General features: G+C 36.2%; 1 protein-coding gene across 1 annotated transcript in view; it reads left to right on the top strand.

Moving 5' to 3' along the window:
- LOC115425562 (netrin receptor UNC5C-like) overlaps window positions 1-26,143 on the top strand; it is a 287,867-nt gene that overhangs the window by 253,064 nt on the left and 8,660 nt on the right. The window contains exons 10-15 of the mRNA XM_030143191.1: window positions 5,117-5,334; window positions 6,685-6,820; window positions 8,244-8,331; window positions 16,717-16,885; window positions 20,851-21,084; window positions 23,846-23,995. Of these exons, the coding sequence (XP_029999051.1) occupies window positions 5,117-5,334; window positions 6,685-6,820; window positions 8,244-8,331; window positions 16,717-16,885; window positions 20,851-21,084; window positions 23,846-23,995 (995 nt within the window). The remainder of the gene's footprint in view (window positions 1-5,116; window positions 5,335-6,684; window positions 6,821-8,243; window positions 8,332-16,716; window positions 16,886-20,850; window positions 21,085-23,845; window positions 23,996-26,143) is intronic.

Below are 26,143 nucleotides of genomic sequence, written 5' to 3'. Positions count from 1 at the left end.
CTTTCTGTCTTTGGGAAATGGATCAGACAACATTAAACAACCACACGCATTTATGCATACTGGTGAACATATAAGCAGGAAATCTAAAGTCCTTACAGATCATAAACCTTTTATATTGCAGCTGTTGTTTTAAATTGTTAAACATGACAAAAAAATCTATATCAAATCCAGGTATTTCTATGCTGTTTTACTTTTAACCCTTAGGGGTCCACGGTCATGGCCCTGTGACTGAATCACATGACATTTTCAACACGTCATAGTGTCGGAAGTCGGTCACGTAGACCACTGAGGAAGTGCAGACTTGTAACACTCTCCCACTTTTTATTTGATGTTGATAGAGCAAATACAACTGGAGATATGATGTTTTGAAACCAGAGCAAACGATCGTGAATAAAAGTATAAAAATGAGGTGGGGGGGAGGGTATATTTCTTACCATCATTTTTTTGTCCTTTTTCAAAATGGAAAAAAATGGCCAAATCTGTGGATTCTAATCCACAGACTGCATTAGCATGACAGGTAAGGGTGAGAATGACACCCACCTGAACCGGATGCAGAAACCGGGGGGTTAGAAAACCGGAGAAAACACCTATATAAAGATGTGCTTTTATGTCAAATATTTGAGGATGGTTTCAATTGATTCCAATTTTGATTTTATATACCAAATATTTGGAACCAATATTCACTTTTACAGTCTTTGAAAAGATTCGTTAAGCATCTTCGTGTTATTTATGCAATAAATTATATACGTTTTTCAAATCGGATTTAATATTATTTTGTGTGTTTTTGGCCATTTGTGTTGATATAGTAGATTAAAGTGAAAAAATAATGGGCAGATGAGATTAAGTTGTGCTGAAAAAAAAAGATACCAAACATGGGAAAAGTAAACATTTCTCTGTATAGTATATAAAGGCAAAACCAAAAGTACTCAAAATGGCCAAAATAGGCTCAGACCCCTAAGGGTTAAATATATTTGATAAACACCCACCGAAAAAGTTGAGGTAAATGCTGTCGGATGGGGTTATTTGAAGAATATAACGTATGCATTAATGCGGCTATGTTCAAGTCTGCAGCATAAACAAAAACTCACAAAAACAGACACCCCTCCTCACCTTTAAGAGGATAATTAAACAGTGTGCAGAGTGTGCAGGTATGGGGTCGGTTGTGGGTGGTGCGATTAAAATTCTAATCATGGTACAGGAAAAATGGGAAAGCGAGGTCGGGAATAATGCAGGGCGCACTGGTAGACTGTGGGCTAATTTTATGTGTGTGTACAGGGGTGAATGTCCTTCCCTGAGCTGAGATTGTGTGACATTTTATCAGTGAAGAATTAGGATACTTGTCACTCTACACCGAGGGACCGTCTACGATTACGATTAACAAAGAATTACGTCTCCACAAGTCTTTTTCCTCTCTGTTCCTCTCTCTGTCTGTCTCTAGTTTCTCTCTCTCTCTGGCTTTTCGTTAGTTGTTAATTAAATTTCAGCAGGGATAATTTGGCAGGAATACCCGCTGGCTTTAAGGGTAAACAGCCTGATGACAGAGAGAGAGGAAGAGAGTGATAGGTGACAGATGTGTGTGTGGGGGTGTGTTAGTGGTGGTGGTGAGTGATAATGAGGCATTTTAAAATTAGAATGGATAGCCTCATGGTGGGAATGATGGGATTTTAGGCTTCTTGCCCAAAAAAACCCAAAAAAAAAACATGCAGCCTGGTGCAAAGAATTGTGGAATTGTTCTCGGTTGGCACCTGGAGTTCCTGTGATTCTATTTCTAATTAAATCTCCAATTTCTTTCTCCAAGATTTATATGATTGGATAGCTGAACATTTGGTTGGGTTTATTATCCATGGAGTAAATTGTGTTAATTTGAACAGCTGTAATGGAAGAAATGCTAAGAGCACATTTGCTTGATTCATGTAGTGTTTAATTCCGTGTTAGCATAAGGCGAATCGCTGTAGGGACCTGGGTTCAATCCCAGTGTCGGCCAATAGGGGCGTTTTTTGTGTGGAGTTTGCATGTTCCTCTGTCTGTCTGTCTGTCTGTCTGTCTGTCTGTCTGTCTGTCTGTCTGTCTGTCTGTCCTCCCACCATCCAAACAAATGCAGCTTATGTAAATCAGTCACTGTAAATTACCTGTATGTGTAAATGTTACAGTTATTAATGGTTTATTGCCTGTATATGTGGGCAAGCACTAAGCAGATCAGAAAATGACTGGATGGATGGATGGTTGGATGGATGGATGGATGGATGGATGGATGGATGGATGGATGGATGGATGGATGGATAAGTAGGTGGATGGATGTACAGACAGATGGACAGACGGACAGACGGACGGATGGATGGATGGATGGATGGATGGATGGATGGATGGATGGATGGATGGATAGATAGATAGATAGATAGATAGATAGATAGATAGATAGATAGATAGATAGATAGATAGATAGATAGATAGATAGATAGATAGATAGATAGATAGATAGATAGATAGATAGATGATTTGTACATTAATCATTGCACTTAGTATAAAAATTATAATAAACATAAAAACCAAAAAAGGAATAGGTTAGAAACAAAAGCTTATTTTTTGCCTTTTCTTTTCCTTTGATACACTGCTTACATTAAATTAAATGTGTAAAGCATCGAGCATTCTCAATATAACAAAAAATCAACAAAAACTACATACCCACCATCTCAAGTGTAGACAGACAGACAGACAGATTATTTGTACATTAATCATTGCACTTAGTATACAAATTATTAGAAACATAAAAACCAAAAATGGACTAGGCTAGACGCAAAAGCTTTTTTTCCCTCTCCTTTTCCTCTGATACACTGCTTGTATTAAATTAAATGTGTACATCATCGAGCATTCTCAATAAAAAAAAAAAGATCAACAAAAACATATCTACCATCTCAACTTTAGACAGATAAACTTTCTGATCTCGAAGTTTATTAATAATGACTAACAATTAACATCCCTCATCAGTTACCATTTGAACAGCAGGTTTGTCAGTCAGTTCCTTAGATGTGACATTGTTAGCGTTTTAAAAATAGACAGTGATGCGGTTCAGGTCTGACAGCTTCCTTGGTTGTGGGGGTGAAGTCAGAGTGGCTGACAACAACTTAAAGAGCTTAAATCACAGTGTGGCGGAATGAACCCCCAGTATAGTGCATGAAAAATACAGACAGGTGACAAACTGGAGGAGAAGTCTGTACAAACGAACAGAGAAACATAATGAATACAGCTGCTTCCACACAGGTGCACTGCACGCTACAATTGACCAATTAACATCCAATCATGCTCTGTGGCATGGATGAAAACGCCGAGCAGGCCCAGTTGATTCAGATTTTTGGATCAAAATTAGAAGGGGAGAAGATCTGAGTTTGTTTGAAAGGAGGTTCATTTTCAGGGTACAGCTGGTAGGAGCTTCAGCCACAAAGACAGTTTGTGAGTAGTGTTTGAGCAGCAGCGGTGACTAGTCCATCTGCATTTAGATCCCTGAGAAAATCACACGGTGGTTTGATACACATGAGTCATTTGGCTTTACTGTCCCCAGATCGAAGAGAGGTTTTTAAACACCATGTTAGACAACACTCCCCACCACCACCACCATCATCATCATCATAATCATCATCACACTGGAAAAAATCCAAATCTTACTCAGTGTATTTTTCTCATTTTCACATCTGAGTCTGAGTGTGACAACCATAAGTCACCAATCAACACATAAACCTCATAACTCTACAGTGACTAAGGATTAAGTAAACCTGTAATTTTTCTTGCATCTAGTTTAAGGATATACTGTCTTCTGGCCTCACTGCAAAAATCTAAATCTTACCAAGTGTATTTTTCTCATTTTTAGTCAAAATATCTCATCACACTTAAAGTAACTTTTGAGCCAGTGAGATATGAGGACTTAATTTTAGACAATAGATCTTGAAAATCCTATTTCAAGAAATCTTACCAAGATAATTTTCACTTGTTCCATTGGGAGATTTTTTTAGCTTGAAGTAAGCAAAAAAAAAAAAAAAAAAAAATCTCGAATTAAGCAAAAAGAAAAAAAAAAAAAGAGATTAAATGAGAATTAATGACATTCTTGTGGTTCAGACACGTTCTATACATGAAATTACCTGGTATTACAAAAATATTGTCATTAAAATTAAGTTACAATTAAATTGACAGTTTGGCAATATTGTCAGCTTGAATTAAGCAAAAAAAAAAAAAAAAAAAAATTTGAATTTAGCAAAAAAAAAAATCTTGAATTAAGCAAAAAAAAAAAAAAATCTACCAATGGAACAAGTGAATTTTTTTTTTTTTTTTGGTAAGATTTCTTGAAATAAGATTTTCAAGATATATTGTCTAAAAATAAGTTCTTATATCTCACTGGCTGAAAAGTTATTTTAAGTGTGATGAGATATTTTGACTAAAAATGAGAAGAAGACACTTGGTAAGGTTTTGATTTTTGCAGTGAGGCCAGAAGACAGTATATCCTTAAACTAGATGCAATAAAAATTACAGGTTTACATAATCCTTAGTCATGTTTATTAAAAATAAGTTCTTATATCTCACTGAAAAGTTACTCTTTAGGTGATTGTCTTATTTTAAGTGTGATGAGATATTTTGACTAGAAATGAGAAAAATACACTTGGTAAGATTTTGATTTTTTCAGTGCATAATCATCATCATCATCACCATCATCATCACCATCATCATCATCATCATCGTTCTGGCAGACAGTTTTTTCCTTTAAAATGACACCATCTGGTTTCAAAATCCTTGTTCTCCTATGTCGGCCTCTTACTGTGCACCAGCCGTGACAGGTTTGTGATCCAGGTCGTGGCCCTGTGTTCTGCAGTATATCATCCCAGGCACTGATACTTTATCAGCTGCCCTACCTGCTCTCCTTTCACTCCCCTTATTCCTGCTCACTGATCTTCCTAACTTCAGCCCATACTTGCAGCCCTGAGTTACACTTTATGCTTTTGAGGACATAAAGTATAGTTCTCATTCTTTCTCTTTCTGGTTCAAGTGTCCTCAATGCTTCCAGGTGCTCCTCCTTCTTCTTCTTCTTCTTCTTCTTCTCATTCTTTATTTTTCTTTGACTTCATCCCTGTAGCTGATCAGCTGACTGCTCCTCCAGATTTGACGAATGCAGCTGCTATGTATCGCGGTCCGGTTTACGCCCTCCATGATGTATCCGATAAAATCCCGATGACCAACTCTCCTCTGTTGGATCCTCTTCCAAACCTGAAGATCAAAGTCTATAACTCTTCCGGTTTGGTTACACCACAGGACGACCTCGGAGGAGACTTCACATCTAAACTGTCTCCAAAGGTAATTCCTGTTCCCCTCATACTAATGCCTTTTTTTTTTGTTTTGTTTTTTTTTTTTTGTTTTTTTTTTTTTGTTTGTTTTTTTTTTTTTTTTTTTTACTTTTACTGTGTTTTACAGGAGCAAACAGGACTGTTAAATGTCCCCTCCCCAAAGTGAGATTACACTGCAGAAGAAGCACTGTGAGAAGTACTTAAACAGGGAAGCTATGTATTCCCAGTCACATAAATAAAACCAAACAGCATTAGTATACATGCAGCTCAGTGTCCCAGTTTCCTCCCTCTGCTCTGTCAACTACATGGCATGCATACTAGAGTCTGTCACAAATACAGATGAAACTCCTCACTTTCATCATAGCACCTGTCCCGAGGCAGTACGAGAGCTGAACTCAGTATCTTAAAGCTTTACAGAGAAGCTTTACTTTATCATGATTTTTATCAGTTATCCTTGGTGTGTTTTTTTTTTTTTTTTTTCAATTATAGACCATTTTAACTCTGCTTTGTTTAACAAGCCACTTTAACACTTATTTTGTTTTCGGTTTGTTGTCTGTCCTATACACAGTGAATCCAATTTGCATCTATATTGTTTGACGTCGCTGTAAACTGCATAATTACAATTCCTTATTTTACATCTCACAATGGAAATGGGACAGTGATATGCAAAACACCTTGTATTTTCGCCCTTACCCTGAGGGGGTTTCATATGTGTATTCTAAGTGATTTACATCTTCTAACTAAAACCTAGCTTCACCCTACGGCACAGCTTCGAGGTGAATTCATATCTCACCTGAAGCATTCTAATTAATGATTATGAACATAGCAGAAAAATGAAAAGAGTGGGACATATTTCCTTTTTAGTGATTGCCCACCTCAGCCCAGACAAATAAACCAAACCTGCACTTCTTCTAGAGAATTTTGTCCTTCAACCTGCACCGAGTTCACAATGTACAGTCTGAATGTTTTCATCTGTCTCTGCCAGTAGTATAGCAAATTTACTGCCTGCCCAACTGTGTTAAGTAAAAAAAGTCAAAACATTAAAGCTCCAGTAACACTTCAGTTGAGTGAACATGCTTCATCCGTTTCAATTATTTCTGCAGCCGGTAATAGTTCCATAATGTTAAAAAAAAAAAAAAAAAAAAATAGAATTTCTAAAGTGAATACATGTCTTCTAGGAGATAACTGCAGCAAACTACAGAACCATTTATCCATTCTTGGTTTATTCACCGTTTTAAAGCTTTAGTGAATCCCATCTGAATAGCAATGTACCCATTACAGTCTGGGACTGGGTGTCATGTTTTGCTCTGTGGTTCATATTTTCTTATTACTGCACTCACTGCTGTCTTTTGATTCACAGGTAACTCAGTCTTTGTTAGATAACAGCGACACCATGAATCTTCGCAACCAGACTTTGGCCCGAACACGAGACCCTTCCTGCACTGCTCATGGATCCTTCAACAACCAGGGAGGACACCTTATTGTACCCAACTCAGGTAAACTTCTTTTTTTTTTTTTTTTTGCATATTTAGCAGCTAATTACCCCGCCCCCTGAAGGTTGTTTTTGGTTTGATTTGTTTCATTCTTTGTTCGTTTCTTTGTTTGTTAACACTTTAGCAGCAACACTATTAGTTGAATTCATACCAGATTGGGTTTATAGATTACCAGTGACCCAGAATAGATCCGATTACATTTTGGGAACAGTAGGTCAAAGTTCCAATTTTTTACGAATTTAAAAAAAAAAAAAAAAATCCCCATTTACTTATAATGGGTGAAATTTCAAATGTCTGTAGCAGCAAAACTACATGTATTGGTTGAATTCATACCAAATTGGGTTTAAAGATTGCCAGTAACCCAGAATAGATGTGGGCACATTTTGGGAAAAGTAGGTCAAAGTTCACATTTTTTATGAATTTTTAAAAACTTTTTTTCTCCCATTTACTTATAATGGGTGAAATTTATTTATTTATTTTTTTTTATTGTATCTTTATTTGGAATGAACTGGTAAATTCCCTTGCAGATCGACATTGGTAAAAAAGAGACAAATGTCATTCCAGTTTTTTTTTTTGAGTTCAGGAGATGCACTTCACCAGCCCATAAAAGGCAAACGAGTCCCACAAAAAAAAGGCTCGAATCATGGAACAAAGTTTGTTCGTAATGGGTGAAATTTCAAATGTCTTTTAAAACATCAATTTTGTTTCAATTTATTTCAAACTTGCCACATATATAGAGGCAATTGATATGCTGACAACAGCACATGCATAGACGTGATGACATCAGCTGGATCTATGCCAAAACAAGCTAAAATACGCACAAGGGGCGGGGTTTGTTGTGCCTGGCACCACTTGTTATGAATGTGTTACTGTTACATGACGATGCAGTCATCATTGTGGTGTTTTGCAGCTTCTTTCCATTTGGAATGTTCAGTCAACATGGTTAAAAAAATGGTAGGAGATCTAAGACAGTTTTATAAATGACAAGGAAATAGTTGAAAGACATATGATATAAATGCAAATATATTTTATGGTTGAAAGTGTATCCACCGGCAAAGTCAGCATATGTCACAAAACAGCCCCAGGATGTGCTTTAGCCGGAAAAGATTTAAAAGAAAAAAAGAAGACCTTTTACTATGTGTAATTTAAGATTTAAAAGCAGTGGATAGAGGAAAGTAATGAATAATGTAACCTGCTGATAGGAAGCCTGTGTTAGAAGCTGTAAAACATTGCACATGATAATATATTTAAGACAGCGTTTTACATGGTTGCCTTTAAAATGATTAATTAATCGTTTTGATAAAGTGATAAGGGTTGGCACATTCAATAATTCAGTTGTTCATGCTTATGACATGAATAAATCTAATGTTAGAACATGTTATTTTTGCCTCCATTCGTCTTACTTCCTGTGTCCTCCCTCATGCAGGTGTGAGTTTGTTGGTTCCAGCGGGGGCCGTTCCGCAGGGCAGGGTATATGAGATGTATGTGACTGTGCACAGGAAGGACAGCCTCAGGTACGTTTCATATCCTGTTGTTCCGATTTTCTCTTCATCTCAGCATCTTCCTTTATGTTCTTTTCCTTTGTTTCTTTGTTTTTCTTTGTCTATACCTATCGCGTGTGTTGTAGCTTCCAGACCTGTTTTGAAGGTTTTGTGAGGAGGTTTTTCGCAGTGTGACATGAAATGAGGGATGAATCATTATTATTTATAGTGCACAACAAACCCATCTGCATGTTTTCTGGTGATTCATTCAACAGAGGTCAGTTAATACCACACAATTCTTATATTAATGCTAGAATAAAAAGGAGCAGATCTCTGATTCAGATTCAGAAAACTTTATTTATTCCGTACGGGCAATTCATTTGCAGCTTACCACAGACATCAGGCTACATCCAAAGTGCAATGTGACAAACATAAACAAGTGTTCAGAGAACACAAAGCTCCGCCAAGCACCCTGAACGGTGTGCATGCGTGGATAGACTATTTGTTTTTAAATTACAGGGTGGGGAAGCAAAATTTACAATATTTTGAGGCAGGGATAGAAAGACAGTGTATGACCAATTAGTTTATTGAAAGTCATGAGAATTTATTTGCCACAAGAAAATTGACATAATAGAAAATGTTTTTATTCTATGTGTCCTCCTTCTTTCTCAATAACTGCCTTCACACACTTCCTGAAACTTGCGCAAGTGTTCCTCAAATATTCAGGTGACAACTTCTCCCATTCTTTTTTAATAGTATCTTCCAGACTTTCTCGTAATAGTTTTCCTCATAGTCATTCTCTTCTTTACATTATAAACAGTCTTTATGGACACTCCAACTATTTTTGAAGTCTCCTTTGGTGTGACGAGTGCATTCAGCAAATCACACACTCTTTGACGTTTGCTTTCCTGATTACTCATATGGGCAAAAGTTTCTGAAAAGGTATGGATAATAGTGTTAGGTATGATTATGACATCAATATATGTTTGGTTTCAAAACAATTGACGTAGTGCCTGCTGAGAAAAAACAACTAAATGTTCATTGTAAATTTTGCTTCCCCACCCTGTAAACAGTTTCAAGGTTGTTCCATACAGCAGAAAAAGTTAAAGCTTGGTACCAGTCATGTGTATGTCAAATTATATTAAATTCCAATCAATATTTGTTGAATTATAATGAAAAATATGTGGTAAATGGGATTTTCAATGTTAAATTGAAATGTCCACAGAGTTAACATTCCACAGTGGATGTGGACAATTTTGTGCCAGATACAAGATATTGTTATAAGCTATGGGTGTATGAAATGGGAGGCTAATTGGAGTCGTTTTGAATTTTTAATGAATTTTCAAAAATAGCTCAATGATGAGAGATAGGAAAATTTGAGATTTTGTGACCTTGGTGTGACCTTGAACTTTGGCCTACTTGGCCCAAAATTTAATGGGTTCGTCCCAGGGCCTAGGCCTATCTGTGAGAAAGATTTGGTAAAGATGGTTGGAATAGTTTTCCCGTAAAGTTGCTAACAAACAAACAAACATGCAAACAAACAAGCACACAAAGCAAAGTGATCACAATACCTCCTGGCGGAGGTAATACATAAATCGATGCACAAATACAAGATCATTGAAAGCAACTATGAATAATGCATTTAAATAATCAACAATAAATAATCAATAAATACCAATACAGACTAAAAGACTAAAAGACCCTATTGGTTCTGCTAACATAAAAAAAAAAAAAAAAATCTCATATAAAATGACTAAAATGGCTGCTGTCAGAGTTTAAAAGTGTGATCTGAGTAAATCATAATGAAATGTTTTACACATGAATCTTCACTTAAGCATAATCACTCACATACTGAGTGCTAATATTCCGTATTTACAAATCTAACCAGTGTTTTTTTTCCAAACTTTAGAGCCCAGAATACAATTATCCCAACATGTATCAAACAAATATTGACAACTGAGCAATGTGACCAGATGATTTTTTCATTTCATGCCATGTTAAAGACGGATAAACAAACAAGCTTTTACAAACATAAGAGATCATTTCAGTGTTCACAGTATCTAACAGATTAGTGGCTGTTTATCATGTTACATGCAATATAATCCTTTTAAACCCTGTGCAGTAAGTTTGCTCTTTATGTGAGATGAGCAGTAATGGAACAAACATTTTCTTGGAAATACACACAGAACGTTCAAGTTACAGTTTGTCATAAAACTATTGAAGTATCAGACTGTAAAAAATTGGTGTGCGGCTAAAAGTTGTGTAAGTGACATCATCGTAACTTTTTCTTTCTACAAACTGTTCCGAACTGCTGAAGGTGTCCATGCATTACAGACGTGCAATGGTTTTCACCCCTTTAACACTGTGTCTTGAAGAATGATGTGAAATGTGTTGTTTTCATGTGGTGTCGTGTTTCACAATAGATGAGAGATTCAGTCAACTGAGCTATTTCACTGAAAACTACAGGATACTTTGCTATTTTTTGTGAGAACCTGTGACTTTCTTCACTTCCTCCTCTCCTCATAGCTCTATTCTGTATCTGTATTCAATTTGTTTTACAGAGAAAGAGAGATAAGGATTTCATTTGGCAGGATCAGTGTGTATCTGATGATCAACTCTGCTTCATCCAATTCAACCAAAATAAATAAATAAATAAATAAATGTCCCTTTTGATTTGCCAATGTATTATGGTAACATACTGCTTCATTCTGATTCATTTCTGCACATGATTCCATTTCTTCTGCTAAATCATTCATAGCAAGAGCAGATTCTTCATTAATCATAAAAAAATGTGCATTAGACCGAAAACTCTGTCGTCTTTAACCCATTAAAACCCAAATATCCACCATCGACTAAAAGCATATACTGATCTAAAATGTTTAATGCCTGTTCATACACTAATCTTACCACTACATGTAAATAATTGGTGTAAAATACAGGTTGTCATCTTGTCATGGTCATCAGATATGACCCATTTGGACGTTCAGAGGCTCCATAGTGAATGTAGAAACACCGTCATCTTTTACAACATTGATTCACCAGTGAAACCTATGGAGGTGAATCAATGACAGTGGATGGACACACTTGGTTTATGTTCAGTTATTGATATATTTGACTGAAAATGTCAGTTTTTCTTCAGTTTTTGGTATTTCTGATATAATAACCCTTAACTTTAATCTGAGCTTTTATGAACATCTGCATGATCAGTACATTAAATATAGGAAAATACATGATTATCACTGAAAAAAACACAAAATAAAGAGGATAACATTACAATAAGGGTGATAAATCACTTAAGAAAGGTTAAATCTAAAGAAAAAATAATTTAGGAACTGCCACAAAAGTAGTACTGGGTCTTTATGGGTTAAAATGAACCAACCCATGGAGGAGTTATTGTACAAAAGGAGCATCACCCCTCACATGCCACTATGGGTAAATTCAAGCATATTGCTCACTGAAAAAGTGTATTTTTACACTGTGCTTTACACCAGTTTTATGGTATTTTCAACTTTTTTCCTTCAAACAAAAGCTCAGTCGATCAAAGTAACACTTCTGCCTCATCTTATGTATGTCTCAGGCTCACTTAGCTCAGGTTTTTAGCCAGAAAACAAACAGCAACAACAGAGTAAAACCCTCAGTTCACCATGTTTGTTTCTCTGTATGGTTTACATTGTTAGTAGATTGTTGTAGACATCTGATCTGACCCACAATTGTAATTTTTATACCTTTATTTGCTATTGGTACATCACTCACTTAGAGAGAGCTCTATGCAGAAAATAAACAATGCTGACTCTAATTCTGCTTCTATTTTTATCGCTTCTTTTCTTAGACTTGTAAAATTGTTTGTTACAGGCTGTGGGAGGTGGCGCTGATAATTGTTGGTCGTGTTAATTTATTTAAAAAAAATTCCAGCTGTTGTTACATGTACTGTTAACTAATGCATTTATAATTCACTTCCAGTTCTTCTACATGAATGAAAAGGTTAGAATTGGCCCGGTGTGCACAGCTAGGTTACTTCCTATTTACTATATATACATACTGGGCTATGAGTAAAATACCCCCAGAATATACGTAGTGAAACTTTACTAAATCTGAGTCACTAATAAAGAAAAAATAAGTCAGAAAGTTTCAGAGATACAGTCTTAGGTCAAAAAGCAACATTTTGCGAATTAATGAGAGAATGGGTTTTACTCAAAATGAATGTTTGCCTTAGAGCTACTAGAGCACATTACAATACATTGTAATATATACAGTATATGTGTGTGTTTGTGTGTGTGTGTCTAAAATCACTTTGTTAAATACACTGAAAAACATCAACTGACCAGCACTTTTGTCATTTGTTTTCCACTTCATGTTATTAAAAATGTAAGCTTTGACATGTTTAATCTCTGAAGCAGATAATAACTAGAAGCACTCGGAGAGCGCAGACCTCCACCAAGGCTGATCAGTGGCCCCCCCCCGTGGGCCCCCCCACGCCAAGGAGGTTATGTTTTTGCCAGGGTTTGTTTGTCTGTCTGTCTGTTTGTCTGTCCATTAGTGTGCAACATAACTCAAAAAGTTATGGACAGATTTTGCTGAAATTTTCTGGTCTGCCCCCCCCCCCCCCCCCCCCCCCCGATCACCACCAAAATTTAATCATTTCTTCCTTATCCCATTTCCAACAAACCCTGAAAATTTCATCAAAATCTGTCCATAACTTTTTGAATTATGTTGCACACTAACGGACAGACAAACAAACAAACAAACCCTGGCAAAAACATAACCTCCTTGGCGGAGGTAATAATGAGAAGAAGAAAAGCACTCGGAGAGCGCAGACCTCTGCCAAGACAGACCTGCCCCCACCCCCAATCACCACCAAAATTTAATCATTTCTTCCTTGTGCCACTATCAACGTTTCCTGAAAATTTCATGAAAATCCATCCATAACTTTTTGAGTCATGCTGCTAACAAACAAACAAACAAATACGCAAACACACAAAGCAAAGCGATCACAATATCTCCTGGCAGAGGTAATAATAATAATAATAATAATAATAATAATAATAATAATAATGATGATGATGATGATGATGATGATGATGATGATGATAATAATAATAATAATAATAATAATAATAATAATGATAATAATAATAATAACTAGAAGCACTCGGAGAGCGCAGACCTCCACCAAGGCTGATCAGTGGCCCCCCCTGTGGGCCCCCCCCACGCCAAGGAGGTTATGTTTTTGCCAGGGTTTGTTTGTTTGTTTGTTTGTCTGTCTGTTTGTCTGTCCGTTAGTGTGCAACATAACTCAAAAAGTTATGGACAGATTTTGATGAAATTTTCAGGGTTTGTTGGAAATGGGCCCCCCCATGGGCCCCCCCACCCCCGATCACCACCAAAATTTAATCATTTCTTCCTTATCCCATTTCCAACAAACCCTGAAAATTTCATCAAAATCTGTCCATAACTTTTTGAGTTATGTTGCACACTAACGGACAGACAAACAAACAAACAAACAAACAAACAAACCCTGGCAAAAACATAACCTCCTTGGCGGAGGTAATAATAATAGTAATAATAGAAACATGTATACCAGTGATATTGGACTGAGGCTTTGAGCTTTGAGCAGATAGCCCAGGCATTATGGGATGTTGTAATTATCCAAATTATGTCCAAAAATAAGGAAGAGAGACTCTGGGTTTATAAAGACGCATTCCTTTTTACTGCAGCACCTTAAAAACACATATACAACTTTCACAACTTGTGGCATACATCGACTTACTTCCGTGAAAATTCCAAAGCTTCATTGGTAATGCTAAGCCTCACAGGAAACGTAGTTATCTTAATGCATATAATCTTAGCATTCACTATTGCTTATTTTAACTCCACTTTTAACATAAATCACAAATGAAATGTATTGTATCTTTTAACTCAGAAATAAATTAACTGCAATTGCATATACATCATGAAATTATAATAAATCCAAACACAAATTGCTTATACTTTATCTTTCCCAAATAAAGTGACAACATGGGACAGCTAACCCAGGCCCAGCTGCCTGTACAGTAGATATTTCTACTATCATTCTTTCCAAACATGCTCATGATAACTGCATTTTTTAACATTTTGAGGTACAGATATTACAAATAGCTCCTTTGCTTTGTGAAATCTGAGCTACAGTACATCCTTTTTAGTGTAGGTTATGCATTCTGTCCCATGCTCCCTCTTTCGTTTGTCTTCAATCAATATTAATCGATAAGAATTAGGCCCTCTGCAATGTGTTACAGTATTTCTTCGAGTCAAACCTCTACTCTGTCCTCTGTTTCTACTGCAGTCGATACCGAGCCGGCAAAAATTACATAGCTAGATTGATTTATCTCAGCATCACTAAGCAAGCCAGAATCATGCGGATTAGTTCATTAAGTTTTAACTCTCAGATGCTCGTTCTGATGCACACACATCTCTGTGATAATAAAAGATAAATGACAATCTCAATAACACTCTAACTCATTAGAGGCTGACCCCGGCTGCTGTTACACTTTGAGTCATCCTGTCTCTATAGTGCGCTTTTTCTCAGCTTCTTCTGCCCATGTGAACCCTTCATGAGTCAATAATGAGCTCCTGCAGCTGAATCGATTATACTGCGAAGGATTAGTGTCCCCCTGACACAACGTGGAGCAAAAAAAATCACAGTTAAATTTTAGATCCATCTCCTCTATCCATACGGGATCTTTAGGAGTCGAAAAAAAACCTCAGCTGACTAATGGATTACAAAGAAGACACACCCACCATGTGTACTTTCTATTGTTTAATTCACAGATTGTTTTTACTTTTTAATAAGTTATCAAAGTAAATGTATAAATAATATATAATTATAATTACTAATGGATTTCCTGATATTTAACCCTTAAAGACCGAAAAGTGTTTTGTGGCAATTTTTAAATACAATTTTCTCTACAGTTAACCATTCCTAAGTTATTTGTTATAACAATATCCTCTGTATTTTGCATTTTTCAGTTAAAACCAGGTATTTTCTGATATTTCATTCACTGACCATGTAGTTCATAAAAGCTCAGAGTAAATTCAAAGGCTGAAAACTGAAGGCAAAAGTGGCTTTTTCAGCAAAATAAATCATTAAATGAACATAAAAACTAGTATCTACAATCACTGTAATTACTGATAGATTTCCTGATATTAGACCAAAAACTATTTTGCGGTGATTTTTAAATAACATTTTCTCTACAGTTAACCATTCCTAAGTTATTTGTCACCATTTGTTATAACATTATCCTCTGTATTTTGCGTTTTTCAGTTAAAAGCAGGTATTTTCTGATATTTAATTCACTGATATTTAATTTCATAAAAGCTCAGAGTAAATTCAAAGGCTAAAAACTGAAGATGAAAGTCACTTTTTCAGTAAAATATATCATTAAACGAACCTAAAAACTGGTAAATCACTATAATTATTGATGGATTTCCTGAAATTAGACCAAAAACTATTTTTGTTGTGATTTTTAAATTAAATTTTCTCTACATTTAACCATTCCTAAGTTATTTGTCACCATTTGTTATAACATTATCCTCTGCACTTTGCGTTTTTCAGTTAAAATCAGGTATTTTCTGATATTTAATTCACTGACCGTGTAGTTCATAAAAGCTCAGCAAAATATATCATTAAATGAACATAAAAACCAGTACCTACAATCACCATCATTTATCAAACTACATACCAGAAGATGATGTCATTTCATTGTTCACTATGAAGCCTCTGAACGTCCAAATGGGTTGTACCTGATGCCACTTGAAAGCAGACAAAACTTTATTTAACCTGAATTATTTCATTATATTTGATAGGATTATTGCTTCAAAACTTCTTAAACATTTTAGATCGATAGAGGCTTTTGGTCCCGCGTGGCTGTCCAGGTCTTTGAGGGTTAATATTGGAATGAGTACTCATGCTGCGCAGTATCATTCAATGGTTATCAAACACTCGTGGTCCCAGTGCTTATTCAGTGTGAATTGTAAAATTGTAAGTAAGGAGATGAAGGCTTGTAACCGCAAGTCATTTATTTTCTGCCTGTGAGCTGTGAACTCCTGACTCCGGCTGAGACCCGACCGAAGCCTTGCTGACTACCCTAATCATCCTCTGATTGAATTTGTGCTGCCCTGCTCTGATCTGTTTTGTTCTCTGATTTTCCTCATCTACTCCGAGCTAGTTCATCCTACTCTAACATAGCTGTCCACCTGCCTCCGCTATTACACCAGCCAGGATTTTCCATACATGAAAATGATGACAGACTATCACAGACAAGAAGAGAAATCAATAACGCTTTCTACAGTTGATGCACACACTAAGCAGTAGCCGACAGCGCAGCCCTCCTGTCACTCTCTTCTAAAGAATCATTTCGCCTCTGTGTTATCTGTTTTTTCCAGACCCCCGGTTGAAGACATCCAGACGGTGCTGAGCCCTGTGGTGAGTTGTGGACCTCCTGGAGCTCTTCTGACCAGACCAGTGATCCTCACCATCCACCACTGCGCTGACAACGTGCAGGAGGACTGGTTCATTCAGCTGAAGAATCAACTGGCCATGGGCGAATGGGAGGTGTGTGTTGTATATTATGTGTTTGGGTGCAGTCAGTTGACTGCTGTGTTCTTCTAGTGTTAACGGGTGACATAAGGCAGATAAACCTGAAAACACATCCAGTTGCAGAGATAACAACATACATTATCCAACAGCTAAATAAGAAGCTCGAATGCAGGAGCCTGTATGAACCAACCCACTTACATTAAATACTATAAAACCTGCACACACATTAGTATAAAGCAAGGATGTCAAAGTCATTTTAGTTCAGAGGCCACATTCAGCCCAGTTTGATCTCAAGTGGGTCAAACCAGTAAAATAATAACATGACACCCTAGAAATAATAACCAATACAATTAGTTCTCTTTGTTTTAGCACAAAAAAATGACATTAAATTATGAAAATATTAACATTTACAAACTATCCAAACAAAAAAAAGTGTGACTAACCTGAAAAAAGTGAAATTTCTTAAAGAAAAATAAGTGCAATTTTAACAATATTATGCCTCAACTTATCATTTATACATGGGCATTACGGATCGGATCTACAAAAAGGCACAAAACATTTAGTAAAAGGCAGAATATTGTTAAAATTGTACTTAATTTTCTTAAGACATTTTAGGTTGTTCATGTTTGTTCAGGTTAGTCACATTTTATTGCTGAAGGATTGTTTGTCAATGTAAATATTTTCATAATTTAATGTTTTTTTGCACTTAAAGAGAAAAATGTTTTGTCATTATTTATAGGCATAATATATTTTTTTTTTTCCCACATTATTTATTTATTTTATTTATTTATTTCGAACATGCAAAGAAACAAACTAAAACAAAACGAAGCAAATTAAGACAAAAACAAAATAACATTTAAATGAACAGAATCTATCTTCAAGTATGTGCAAGTCTGAATTTTGCATGGTTGAAAAGGAGTAGGAAGAAGTATAAATTTGTTATTAAACCAAGAAGAAAATTTAGAGTCATTATTTATAAGGTATATTATTATTTTACTTGAGATAACATTGGTTTGTATGTGGAACCTGAATTAAGTTAGTATCTTCGGTGTCATTTTTTACACTTTGGGCCGGATTGGACCCTTTGGCTGGCCAGTTTTTGCCCGTGAGCTGGATGTTTGACCCCCCTGGTATAAAAACACAGCAATGCACACATCATATGTACACAAGCTACAGCATGCTAGCATATATATATATATATATATATATATATATATATATATATATATATATATATATATATATATACACACACACACACACACACACACACACACACACACACACACAGGGTGGGAAAGCAAAATTTACAATATGTTGAGGCAGGGATTGAAAGACAGTGTATGACCAGTTAGTTTATTGAAAGTCATGAGAATTTATTTGCCACAAGAAAATTTACATAATAGAAAATGTTTTTATTCTATGTGTCCTCCTTCTTTCTCAATAACTGCCTTCACACGCTTCCTGAAACTTGTGCAAGTGTTCCTCAAATATTCGGGTGACAACTTCTCCCATTCTTCTTTAATAGTATCTTCCAGACTTTCTCTTAATAGTTTTGCTCATAGTCATTCTCTTCTTTACATTATAAACAGTCTTTATGGACACTCAACTATTTTTGAAATCTCCTTTGGTTTGACGAGTGCATTCAGCAAATCACACACTCTTTGACGTTTGCTTTCCTGATTATTCATATGGGCAAAAGTTTCTGAAAAGGTATGGATAATAGTGTTAGGTATGATTATGACATCAATATATGTTTGGTTTCAAAACAATTGACATAGTGCCTGCTGAGAAAAAACAACTAAATGTTCATTGTAAATTTTTCTTCCCCACCCTGTTTTATATATATATATATATATATATATATATATATATATATATATATATATATATATGGTCATCATCATTCTAAAGGATAACATTTTAAACATACATGCATGCATGGAGTATGAAGAAGCAAAAGAACGAGAAGGAGAGAAAATTTGGTAAACATAAAGTGCCTACAGGCCAGTAGACAAGCAGGGGGTTGAAGACTCCTATCAGAAGCAATTTGTTATGCTCCTGCCGTCCTCCTCTTCTCTCATCTTTCTTCTTATGTTTCTTTCCTTCCTTTCTCTATCTATCCTTCTCTCTCTCTCCTCCTGTGTCTCTCAGCATGAAGTCTCTACCTCAGCAATCTGTTTGTGTGTATGTTTGAGATTGTGTGTGTGTGTGTTTCGCTTACAGTGTGTGTGTGTATCCTTGTGTGTGGGTGTGGGTGATAAGGCTGTCTTGCAGCATCACTGTGTCTACAAGGCCCCCGTATGCTGTCTTCTGTTGCTTATCACAGCTCAACACAATGTCTCTGCACAATTAGCCATGCATAAGATCCTGTATGTGTGTGTGTGTGTGTGTGTGTGTGTGTGTGTGTGTGTGTGTGTGTGTGTGTGTGTGTGTGAGAGAGAGAGAGAGAGAGAGAAAGAGAGAGTGTGAGTGAGAGAGAGAGGGGAAAAAAGAAAAGGAGACAGAAGAGGTTTGCTGCAGAGTGGGTAAAGACGAGAAAAATGAAAAGTGGAATTTCATCAGGAAGTCGATTTGTTTTTCTCTTATTACAGTAGAACATCCATTTCCCATTAGAAAGTTTCCCCAAAACAGGGAGAGGAAGGTAATTGAATTCCCCTCACATCAGGGGAGAGCAGCTACGGTTGTGATTACCAGTAATAACAGATTCATACCATATTGCTTTCCTACCCCTTTGTATTGATTCTGCTCATCTGTAGGAACACAACTCCACAGGAATTGTGATTCAAAACTCAATATTTGTATCACAAATAGCACACAGATCCATGCAACATAAGCACAGGCATACCCGCAGTAACCCATGCAAAGATGGGCATGACTAAGAAGATTCATCTCTCAAATAAAAAGAACACAGCGAGCCTGCAGATCCTTGGTCTACCCAAGGAAACATATGGATTTATCATAACTCAGGCTGTGACAAAGAGCTATAGAATCATATGAGCAGCAGCCAGCAGATAATCACAGCTGGATTGGACACACTTCACAGACGACAGCACCAAACAAGTGTCATCATTCTCCTAATGGACACTTTGATTTAGTTTCACAAGTAATATGTGCAATATTACATACATTTACATTTCATTCCAGCGTCTCAGCATGAATTGAAAATTGCCTGACAGTTTTTCCAAGATAATTTACCAGACTAACAGGAGGAGTTGCGTGCTGTTTATGGTCTCACTGCTTATTAACTGCTCATTGACATTTAGGAGAGAAGGAAGCACGCATTCTGCATATTTTCATTTAGAGATTCGGAATTCTTCAGTGAGTGGAAACTGAAAACAATGAACAATTTAACCATCTTTAACGAGGTAATTGAACCTTATGGAAAATAACTTCGGAAAGATGATTATATTTCAGAGTATTCTTACTGAGTTTTAGATAATGTCTATAGGGACTTTTTAATGTTTAGAGCTGGGTTTTTGTGGCTTAACAGTAAACATTTACAAATAGCACTGCTTACTCTGTCTAGTAGAGAAAAAAAAAATACCTGTTTATATAAGCAGTGAGCTGCTGCGGTTAAATACAACGTTGCTTACTCAGAGTTGTTTGCATTAGGGAAATGACTCTAAATCCAAGTCCGATTGTGTTATGTTAATTGACAGAAACAGGCTCAATGTCTGTAAATACAGCAAATATTCAAATGACAGCCACGTTGCAGCACTACTGGTCTGCATAAGCAAATTAAAAAAAAGTCAGCAAGCCAGCAGCCCACTGTGAATGAATAATTGTAATATATATATAAATCACTAAAAGTAAAACTCTTACCAAGATGCTGATGATGTATTTACTGTGGATGGATCGTATCGAGCTGATACCCAATCCACTTTGTAATGTCAGTGCCCATTATAAAGTCTGTGTGCAAAGTAAACACTTTGAAAGTCAAACTAGTTTATGACTTTGTGTGTTTGTGGCTCTTACAGGATGTGGTTGTGGTGGGAGAGGAAAACTTCACCACCCCCTGCTATGTACAGATGGACTCAGAGGCTTGTCACATCCTAACAGAGACACTGGGGACTTACTGCCTGGTTGGACAGTCAGTTGGCAAAGCAGCCGCCAAGAGGCTCAAACTGGCTGTTTTTGGACCCATCTCCTGCACAACTTTGGACTATCACATCCGGGTCTACTGTCTGGATGACACACAGGATGCACTCAAGGTAAAGTATTACAATTTACCCAGAAAGACCCAGTGCTACTTATGTGGCAGTTCCAGAAGAGTTTTTTTTTTTCTGTATATATAACTTTTGTAAGTGATTTATCAGCATTTATTATAATATTACTTTCTGTAGTTTGTGTTTGGACTATAAAAATCTGGCATTTTTCTATCTTTAATTCACTGATCATGTAGATGTTCATAAAAGCTCAGATCAAGGTTATAACGAAATGATGAAAACTAGAACTGAAAAAAACATTTTCGTTAACTGAAATAAATAAAAACCATAATTAAATTTTAAAAAATGATAATTAACTGAAACTGTATTGTGTGCTTACAAAAGTAACTAAAACATAAAAATTAAGGATAAAATTCCCTTCGTTTTTATCTTTGTCAATGTCGGATTGATATGAAATTGATTTAGTTTGCTCTAGTAATTTTAGCTGGCAGCACCACACAGCACTTCACGGTACATCACTTCTCGTCACTTGGGGTTTAGAGTTGTCTTCTGGTCCCCACTCTACCTGGAAACATGGAGACTAAAGTTGGAAGAAAGCAACAGAGTCCTGTATGGGATTTTTTTTTATATAACGGCGAGGAAGATAAAAGATATGAAAAAACTAAAACTAAATTAAAACTTAACTAAAACTAAGCATTTAGAAAAAAAAAGAAAACTAATAAAAACCAGCAAACCTGCTCAAAAAAATAATTAAAACTAACTGAATTAGAGAAAAAAGTCAAAACTAAATAAAACTAAACTATAATGAAAAATCCAAAACTATTATAACCTTGGCTAAGATTATAGTTGTGGGTTCTTCTGTCAGAACCAGAAAAAAAAAATTGAAGAAAAACTGACTTTTTCTGAAAAATATATCACTAACTTAACATACTCAACATGGTGAATCAATGTTGTAGAAGATGACGGTGTTTCCATGTTCACTACAGAGCCTCTGAATGTCCAAATGGGTCATATCTGATGACCAAGAAAAGACGACAAACTGCATTTTACACCAATTATTTACATGTATTGATAGGATTAGTGGATCAATAGTTGTAAAACATTTTAGATCAGTAGATGGTTTTGGTCATCAGTGGCTGTTTGGGTCTTTATGGGTCAAAATCATCAAAGAATGTATTAAACTTACTGTGCTTTTATTTTCCCTTTGCATTTCAGAGACAATCGTACATATACATGTATATACGCATTGAAAGTATTATTTTTCTGAGGTACTCATGAATAAGGCTCAAAACAAGGAAAAGGTGTACGTGTGTGATATTTTTGGCTCATCTTTTTGTTGTGTTCTTTAATCCTTTAAGGGATTTGCTTTTGTCTTCGACCACCCATACAAAAATTCCTCCCAGTTAATTTGCATTTGAAATAAAATGTATAATGCTTTGAAAAGAAGCAATCGTCTACAGTTATAAATAAAAGTTTGTTCACCTCTAGTCTTCTGGAAATGAGCTGAGAAGTGGTAAACAAAACAGGGTCAAGCAATGTCAAAACGGCGGATGCTTTAGAATTTAAACAAATTCAAAGCACTGGAGGGACCATCTGATACGAGAGATTAACATCGGTAATTTATGCATGCGATGATAAGTCAAGTGTCAGTGTGGCACACAGCTATGCACACACAAGCACAAACTGACACAAACTCAGTTTTAACATTTCAAACAAGCAATTGTAGCTTGAAAACAAAGTTCAGAGGTGGACTTTTTAATGATGGAGTGTGTGTAGTATAATTGATCTGTGGCTGTTTCAAAGAGAGAGTCTCTGCTGTATATCTACAGTAGAACTGGTGTGTAGGAAGATGATAGGAAGGAGGAATTGATTATTTTGAAAAGGTTGTGGGAGGCCTCCAAAGTCATACTAATAACTTATTCTTCTGTAAAAACCCCTTTCTTTTGCATTCATACATGCATGTGTAGGAGTGTGCCTGTGTATTAATTAATCCATTACAGTATAAACTCACAGTTCAGGTGTTGATATTATCGATACACCCCCGTGCATGTTTGTGTGTATTCAGGGCACAGGGTACTTTATCTGTACTCTCTTGGCTTAGTTAATATACAGAACTCAATTTGAAAAGGATGAGCAAAACCCCCACAGGACTCTGTGCACAATGCATTATTGAAAGAACTGCAGCACTGGAAAGAGGAAAAAATGAAGTGCTGCTTCCTTCGGTTCATAATATAAAAAAAGATATCAAGTGGACAGATTAGTTTTACATCCCTCTGATGAAAGCCAGAAACTAAAAGCTAAAACTCCAGTTAAATCTAGATCACCTTTAAATATACAGTGTGTATGATTATTACTGTATTAAAATACCACCCAAAGGAGAAAGGATAATGGAAGAAATGGGCTACAAATCTTATAATTGAGGTGCATTCATTCTTCCCTTTAATTTAGGGAAAGTAATTCAATGTAACTGTCTTACATTCAAGATATGCTTTCTTTTTCTGCATCTGACAATAGCAGTGCTTTGACTACTGCCTTATTAATCAGTGTTGAGAATCTGAATGATTCTCTTAAGCTCTGCCTAAATCCAGTGAATACAGCTTCTGAGGCTTGTGATGATATGTTAATAAAAGCCCATGTGTCTTTCCATGGTACATAAAAGACTGCATTGTCTGCACAAAAGTATGCAAGATAAATTAAAAGCTTTCCAAAATTTCCAATGCCGTATGAAGTACAAATTGTTCAGTGAGCAAAGCAAAGATGGAGAGGAAATTGAAAGTAGTTTGTGTTTTTTGGGGGATTTGTGTAGGAGGTTCTTCAGATGGAGACCCAGATGGGAGGAAAGCTTCTGGATGAGCCAAAGACTCTGAACTTTAAAGACAGCACACACAATCTGAGACTGTCAATCCATGATGTGCCGCACACACACTGGAGGAGCAAACTCATCGCCAAGTATCAGGTATGACACACATTCACACAAACAGATGGTTACATCCAGAAGCATTTTACGGGATACCAGATACAATATAATTTGTAATTTGAGCTAAATCACATTTCATTTCTCCAATTAAACCAGTGAAGAAGAGACTGTAGAAGATGAGCTGATGAGAATGTACTTTTTTTTTTCCAACAGCAGAGGGTTATTGTCATTCAAGTAAGCCTCTGCTGCAATTTGAAATTAATAATAATGCAGCATTTTATGGAAAGTATATCTAATGCTAGATAAGATTAGCCAAGTGTAACAATAACAAGCTGACAGGCAATTTGGGTCTTAGATTTCCTAAAATATTCAATATAAGCATTTTAATTTAGTTTACAACCATTGGCCTTTTGCAGATCATTTCTCTTTTTGGTGTATAATGATAATTACACCCAGAGGATGGGGCTGCAGTCAATAACACAGACTTTTAGTCTTGAGAATATGATCTGTCATAGGGTATTTTGTTACTCTACCCAGGGTGCCATTTGTTGGGGGGGGGGGGATCAACCCCTCCTCTCGTTTTTACATCCCTACTTCTGCCGAATGAATTTCATCCTCGGGGGGGACAACCCCATCAATGATTAAAAACCAATTGAAATAACAGGCCGGTTGTGACAGTTTTCTTACACCTGTAGCCTACATCACTGGCACCAACTTTCACCTGAACTGAACTGTCGGCAGTCTCAGAATTCACAAATGTCCCCATGCACATACATACATTGTATACCTCACCTGTCTTTCTCTGTATATATCATTGTCTATTTCTCTGTGTCTCTGGTTGCTTTTCCATTGGACATCTGCGCAAAACTTTGCCAATATTTACTAAATCTCGAAAAAACCGAAATGCGTAATGTCAGTTTTTCCATTAAATCACAAATGCGATGATTTGTTTATTTATTATCGCGAGATGACATGAGAAGTCATTCCATAAACATGGTGACAAATGTAAATATGGTGTTGATTTACAGATATATTCATTATTATTATATATTACCCCTATATCTCATACTAAATTAAAAAATGATCGGGTTTCCGGGTGTGTCCACACATACCGCGACATGTTTCATGTTTCTTCTTCTACTTCGCTTGTTGTAACGTACGTCAACATCTGTTTTTTTAATTCACCCGACTCTAGTTGCGAAAAGAGGTCTTTCCATTGCAGTTTTGTATGATATACCATTTGCACTACACCTGAGAAGCCACCTCTTGCCAGCGCAAAAACTTTTAATCGAAAAATGAGACTTTTGGCGAAATCGTCGTTTTCCATTAGGTACATTTTTATGCGCAAGTTATTGTTGCGCAATTTGAGGGTCAATGTAAAAGCGACTTCTCTCTCTCAAATGTCACTCAGTACGCATGAGGTCTGCAGGCGCCAATGAACATGTTCAATAACATGTTCAACACATTAAGTCCGACATCACAACAAACTGTTTATTTAGTCTAGTTAGCTAAATTATTTTGACATGATGTGAAATCTTAACCGATTAGGTTTGTTACATTTTATAGTCTGATTGAGTTGCCTGTTCGCCATAAATCCTCTACCACGTTTGCATGATTGACCCTTATCCATGGTCCTGAAACTTAATTAGACCATCTCCCACGTTGCAGGTGTGGCTGACACAGAACATTAAATATTTTGTGTATTTTTAGTTTCCATTAAAGATGAAAGCTAAACTGACATGTAATAGCGCCGACTTAAAAAAGAATTAGGTCTGTTCATTGCTTGTTTTTTCATGATTAACAAAAGAAAAAAAAAACATCCCATTCTCTGTTTTTTTAACAAATCACACCCTGATTGGATTTTTTTTTGGAATTGTAATGAATGCTTCAGCGCTAGTGCATAATAATAATAAACTTTTTAATATGTACAGTTATGCTTATAAGTTTACAAACCCTGACAGAATTCACATGGGATTGTCTTGGATGTTCCAACATGACAGTGACCCAAAACAAGGCCAAGTCCACCTGTCACTGGCTACAGCAGAAAAAAGTGAAAATGAAAGCGTGTCCATCTCAGTCTCCTGACCTCAATATCATTGAGCCACCTTGGGAAGGTCTCAAACATGCCATTCATGCAAGAAAACCCAATATCTTAAAGGAACTGAAGGTGTTTTGCCAAGAAGAATG

Source organism: Sphaeramia orbicularis, chromosome 9 (assembly GCF_902148855.1).
Source record: "Sphaeramia orbicularis chromosome 9, fSphaOr1.1, whole genome shotgun sequence".
Classification (NCBI taxonomy): domain Eukaryota; kingdom Metazoa; phylum Chordata; class Actinopteri; order Kurtiformes; family Apogonidae; genus Sphaeramia; species Sphaeramia orbicularis.
The sequence above is the reverse complement of the archived record's forward strand: the minus strand, read 5'-3'. Positions and strand labels throughout refer to the sequence as shown.